The sequence below is a fragment of the Epinephelus moara genome, chromosome 24, assembly GCF_006386435.1.
Source record: "Epinephelus moara isolate mb chromosome 24, YSFRI_EMoa_1.0, whole genome shotgun sequence".
NCBI lineage: Eukaryota > Metazoa > Chordata > Actinopteri > Perciformes > Serranidae > Epinephelus > Epinephelus moara.
In genome coordinates, this window is record NC_065529.1 from 32082277 (window position 1) to 32089052 (window position 6776).

Below are 6776 nucleotides of genomic sequence, written 5' to 3' on the forward strand. Positions count from 1 at the left end.
ATTACAATATCGTAACATGGTTTAGATTTCTAAATAAACATTCACCTCGTCGCTAGATAGACCTGCTGCTGAAAAACTTGTGCGCAAGCCTTTTTGTCCCTACGAGGCCACCGTCATTTACCCGACGGGAGGGGTGAGCGAGTGAGCCCTACAATCTAGAATTTGACCACTGATGTCACTGTTTTCAACCCATTTTACACACTGGCCCTTTAATTGTGTGCAAATCTGCCATGTCCGTAATTTTTGTTTAACTTTATTTTTTATGGTTTGTTTATTTTATTTATTTTTACGTGAAACAGAAAAGAAGGTTAGGTCAGTCAAAAGGTTGCATCCCTTTGTGTATATGAAACATTTTTTCCCATACTTTACATGTTGATCAAGTTGCAATCTTAAAGAAAAAGTTATTTTCTCCATACAGTGAATTTCGTTAATAATTGCAATCCAGTCGTCCTTTGAAGGGGGGCTTGCGTTTAGCCACTTCCGTGTGGTGGCTTCCTTGCTTGCAGCCTAAAGTATTTTGTAAGGGTATTTGTCCTGGGTCTTGAGATTGTCCGGACTTTTGCCCAAGTACAATATGACAAAAGAACAATCAACTTCTATTCCAAAGATGTCTCTTGCCAATATGGATAAAATGCCATTTCTGAAGCAAAAAACACAAATAACTTATCATATTTCGCCAAAGAGTGAAATCGTGTGATAATATTAGTCCTGTGCAAATCAGCATTTGGGTGATATGGGGTCATATTTAGGTTTTTTTGTTTTCTCTACACCTCTTTTCTGCCTCTTTCCCGGTCATGAATGACAGAGGCTGTGTCAGCAACTATAAATGAAAGTTCTGAAAGCACTTCAGGTGCAGGTGGCTTGTCTCACTACACAATATAAAAAGCAAACTCAAATCCATCAGAAGAGCAAAATCTTGAATGATAATGAGATTAATTATGTGAAAATGTGTGGCAAAATTGGTTGTGTTTGCTTAACCCACTTTTAAAAAGAAAAAGGAGTGCTAGTGGTGCTGTGTAGTGCTTTTGTATTGCGAAAAGTAGAGTTACTGTACCGTCAGTAAATTCAAGTAAAATAGAGGCTTTGCTTATCCAGTGCAAATGCACTGCGTGAAACCCAGATACAGGGGTTACTTTCTAAATCACACAAGGTCCCCTGGTAGTTCTAGTCCCATGTGAATAGGGCGTTAGATTTAGATCGTAATATTATGTTGTCTTTTCCTGATTTTAAAGGCTGCATTCAAATACAGTGATGTAATTTTCTAAACTTAGACTGTTCTCGCTGTTCTATTATTGCTTTTAGCCACTTAGTCATTATATCCACGTTACATTACTACAATTCATTAAGTAAATATTTTGTGAAAGCACCAATGAACAACTCTACAATATCGTTATAATATTGATATCAAGGTATTTGGTTTACAGTGCTGTAATCTTTGATTCTCTCCATATTGCCCAGCCTGTCAAAAATGTACTTATGTAAAAATACAGAAAAAATTGGCAATAAAATGTAATTAAAGCATCATAAGACTCTGATTCTGTAGAACCGCACCTGTCAATGTGACATTATTCGATAATTATTATTGAAGCATTAACATGTAAGAGGTAGTGAGCCAATAAGGGGCTTTATTTGGATACTTTTATCTATTACAGTGCATCATATTTAATAAACAAATAATATGTATTGCAGGTAAAATCTAAATTTTAAAAGTAAGTACAGCTGTAACATATATGTAGAAGAGTGAGACTACAATATTTAAATGTATCAGGGGAGAAGTGTAAAGAAGCAGGAAACAGAAGTGAAGTTTAAATACCTCAAAACTGCATTTGAGTAAATACACTTAGTTCCTTTTACTACATCACATGTTGTGACGAGATCATAACAGAGATGAGAAAGAATATTTCTGTTACACTAAATTAACCTTACATTTTAATAACATTTTTGTTTTTCTTTGTTCTTACATTTCCAAGCCCCTGAAAGATCCTTTAAATTAAACTATGTGAGATGGAAAAATAACCTCAGGTTGAACTGTTCCATTTAAGGGGTCGCAAAAAGGTTGGGAACCACTGAGCTAGAGGATATAATGCAGTAACTGTTACCCGCATACAGACGGCTGTGAACCCGTACAAACGGGAAACAACTCAGCAAACAAGTTGCTGAATTTCAACTTTAATGACCTCCTGAATCCCTGCATTAGATGCTATCTGAGGGCGAGCAAAACAAAAGTAAATCATCCTCACATGAACTGCCTCCATCCTCCTGCAGAACTTAACATGCATGCATCAGCATACAGGTGTACACATGATTCACATCATAAATATGCATTCTGCCTATGTTTTTCCAAGTCGACTAATAAGTGATGGGTGCTTTGTCGCCAAAACAGAGTCACGCTGTGAGTGTTTGGCTGCGTTTTCAGTTAGTAATATAGCAAATTATCTCCCCAGAGAACCCACTCATTAATTAACAAAGTAATGAAACTGCCAGCATTAATATGCAACTAACACGACTCTTCATTTTCTGCATGATTTGGCCATCACATCTCAGACACAACCAATCAAACAGGAATATGATTATGCAGGAATATGATTATGAGCATAAACAAAATTCAGATTATATTGTCAAGTTTTCCAAAAGCTGCTGTATGACGGTAAAAACCAACAGAACCACAATACTTGTCAGATTTAGGAGTTAGGGAGGCACCAATTTATCAGCAGTACATCGGTATCAGTCAATAACCATCTTGTTGACTGCCATCAGCCTATGAACAGACAAGATGACTGTCACAGACGTCAGTGACTGATCGTTTTCCTGTTGTGTCACATCAGGCTAAAAAGCAGAGCTCCAGACTAATGACATCCCATCGTGTTTGAGATGAACAGATAAAAGGATGCAGAAAAATCACTACTGACTCATCAGGGGTCGCGCCCTATTGTTTCCCTGATAAGGCTTCATTGTGAACAACAATCCACTGCTGACATCGTCCGGAGGAAATCTAGTCAATGTTAGCTGTTAGCAGCCGGTGGCCACAACTGCCTGCTGACGAAGGTGAATTGATTTACAATATGATGTGATCAAGCTTTATCCAGAAAAAATGAGTATTTTTTTAGCAAGAAACGTGAATAAATACAGTTGTTTGAATTAGAAATGTGTTGATGTTATTTACAGTAATATAAAATATATATTAGAGAGGAAATTATAATGTATTATATATATAGTAAGTAGCTCAAGTATGTAGTGGGCACGTCCCACTGGTAGGAGGCCCTGGGGTAGAGCCAGGACACACTGGAGGGATTACATATCTCATCTGGCCTGGGAATACCTTGGGGTCCCCCAGGAGGAGCTGGAAGGTGTTGCTGGGGAGAGGGACGTCTGGGGTGCTTTGCTGGGCCTGCTGCCCCCGGGACCCGGCCCCAGATAAGCAGATGAAAATTGATGGATGGATGGATATAGTAAAAAAGGTGGTAACACTTTACTTGAGGGTATCTACATAAGGGAGACATGACACTGTCATAACTATGACATGACACTGTCATGAACTTGTCATAGACATTATGTACATGTCATAAATGTTTATGACTGCTGTCATTAAGTGTCATTTGTTTTTTGTAATGACAAGTTGACATTGCTTGGGTTGTCTTGATTATGACAACTTGACATTAATTAAAGTGACATTACCATACATGTAAGTTGTCTTTGTCATGACAAGTTGACATTAAATTTGTTTGGGATGTCCTTATTATGACAACTTGACATTAACATAAAGACATCTTCTGGTAATGTCATCCTGGTTAATGTCAAGTTGTCATTATAAGGACATCCCAAACAAATTTAATGTCAACTTGTCATGACAAAGACAACTTCTGGTAATGTCAATTTGATTAATGTCAACTTGTCATGACAAAGACAACTTCTGGTAATGTCAATTTGATTAATGTCAACTTGTCTCATGACAAAGACAACTTCTGGTAATGTCAATTTGATTAATGTCAACTTGTCATAATCAAGACAACCCAAACAATGTCAACTTGTCATTACAAAAACTGAATGACACTTAATGACAGCAGTCATAAACGTTTATGACATCTATATAATGTTTATGGCAAGTGTCACGTCATAGTTATGACAGTGTCATGTCACTCTTATGTAGATACCTTCAAGTAAAGTGTTACCAAAAGGCTTCTGAATCTGTTTTTTAAAGATATTTTTTATATCAAAGCAGTTTATATTAAAGGTTGTTTCATAAATGTGTACAACTGAATTTATGCTTTTTGAAAGATAGTGTATGAAAGGCTCAAAATGTCTGTTTTCCTGGCACAAAGGGGAAAAAATTACCAAAAACAAAAAACAACAATAACAAAAGACAGGGGTATCAGCTATTGGGAAAATCATTTTAATCATCGGTATCGACCCAGAATTTCACAATCGGGGTATCTTTATTAGTAATAGAAACTAAAAAAAGGGATTTTTAGATGATAGGATTTCAGACTTTAACAGAGTAAGCTTTGGTTTGATCCTCACTTACGAAGAGCGATAAAGATATCATGTCCCACAGCTTGGGCATTATCATCTGCATTTTAGTACTTACCACACCAGGGAAGATTTTAATGAGTCGATCGACAGCTGCCATGGCTTTGGACTTCCCTCCTCCAAGACAGTCTTCAAACTCATACAGCGGCTGCCTGACTGGATTGGAGTAAGAGATCTTGGCGTTGTCTACAAATGTGATGTGTCTCACTCCCCATCCCTGAGGAGGAAAAAGAACATCATTCATATATTTAATCACATCACATAAAAATACTCAATACCTACATATTGACATGAACATTGTCCTGAGCAGCACTTTGTAAACAGCATTAGTGACGATGAGTGGGAGGATTAGTACCCTGTGTTTATTCCACTTTCATTTTGCAGTAATGGATGCATCAGCGTGCAGCAGGTACAATTCGTATTGTTTTTCATTAATGTCATTCTCTGTTCACACAAAGTCCAGCCACACTGTCAATTACATTACACTGGGGTATTCATTATGTCTCCACTGACTGACAGAGTTTCTAAAGTGTCCTTGGAAAAGTAAATAACGAGCACACAAAGAAGCAGAGACGTGCACTAAAATGAACTTCATAACTGCAGGCAGCCGTACAAGGCCAGCGCTCCAACGCAGTCATTTAGTTCAAGAAGATTAAAGATAACCTCATTTGTCCCTTGGGAGAGTTGTCTTGGACATAAAGGCTGCTACTTAAAAATACATACTGCGAGAGCACATGTTAAGTATAAAGTGCAGACACAAAGTGCAGACATAAAGTGCATTTAAATTACTGCAACACAGCCCGTCATTTCACACCCTGCAGTAGTTTCTCACAGCTGAGCAAAACATTCAGAACACATTAGAATTTATTTGTTCAATTCACCTCAAAAGCACAGACATCTCTTTCTCAGTTATGCTTGTTACTAATTTTTCTTTCTTTATTTATTTTAAGCCAAATAAAATAGATGTGTATCCACATATAAAGATGGTGTGACACAGGGACGGTTTGTCCAAAAAACTACAGTGAAGCTGAAAGATTTAATTCAGTTTCTAATAGAAAAAACTTGAATTCATAACCAGCAGGTTGTAATATATGGAAAAAAAAACTATAAAAAGTAACCTACAGGGTAGCAGCCTTTTGGATCTGAACGCTGAATAGAGCACTTTCATTGGATTTTACTGTAGTCTGTTCCCCCAGCATCAGAGAATGACAGTAGGTTCTTACATAAACTAGCATTATGTTATTTGTACTGTTATGGGATTAACTTCATATAAAATCTGTGGATGAAATCCTGGGATCCTTCATAATGTTGTTACAAAGCTAAACAAATATTCACACAACAAGAAAGTAAGTTCATGATTTAGGGTAATCAGATTCAAAGCTTCTGACAAGGTTATTGAAGAACATTATATTACTAGTCCATACCCATTGGTAGCTTTGTCACCTTCTACCTATGCCAATCCTCAATGCCTATGTGCAGTTTCACATAGATTGACCACTTCAGTGAGTAGAAAAATGTGGGACAGACAGAATGACTGACTGACAGAATAACACACTGTCAGTTTCCGTGATTATGTACAGCATACCATACCATGACTTAAGGGCCGTCCACACCAAGAACTATAACTATAAATATAACTATAAATATACAGTTTTAAAAATCGTTCTAAACTCAAGTGTTCAGCAGCATCCACACTACAACTATAACGACAACGATAGTGGTGGACGATATCGTTTGGATCACTTTCAGAGCGATTTGATGAACGATAGAAACACTGACAGCCAATCAAAATCCATACGAAATGACAGGTCGAGACGTTCATCACGTCACGTACCACTAAGAAAGCTCCAGGATTTTTTATATACCCACTTAAAAATGTGCAAATATCCGTAACAATATAGTTTTGTGACAGAACTTTAACTTCAGTGATTTTGTTTCGCAAATACCGGGTAATTTTGCAGGGGAATACGTCTCCTCTTTTCCCCTCCATTCATAAAATTCAACCTGTGCGCTAGAGCTCTGCATTGGACTGTTCTCTTCAACCCGCTCCTGCCCACTCCCGCTGAATTTCTGACCATTACCGCCCGCAATTTTATTTATTTTTCCACCTTTATATACTAATCACGCAGTGATTGAGGTTAAGGCAAGCCCGGCGCCAGGATGAAGTTACTGAGTGGGGCAAATCTTTATTATGCAACATAGGTTCACACAGTGAGTTATAAAGAGCGCGCAGCCGTGCGTAATTGTCG

At 37.6% G+C, this 6776-nt stretch overlaps 2 protein-coding genes across 3 annotated transcripts in view; one reads left to right on the forward strand and one right to left on the reverse strand.

The window, feature by feature from the left end:
- Positions 1–6776, reverse strand: part of atg7 (ATG7 autophagy related 7 homolog (S. cerevisiae)) — a 121082-nt gene that overhangs the window by 88509 nt on the left and 25797 nt on the right. The window contains exon 12 of the mRNA XM_050039375.1: positions 4586–4744. Coding sequence (XP_049895332.1) covers positions 4586–4744 — 159 coding nt within the window. The remainder of the gene's footprint in view (positions 1–4585; positions 4745–6776) is intronic.
- The window catches only part of LOC126386795 (putative nuclease HARBI1), a 133732-nt gene that overhangs the window by 42470 nt on the left and 84486 nt on the right, over positions 1–6776 (forward strand). The window lies entirely within an intron of this gene.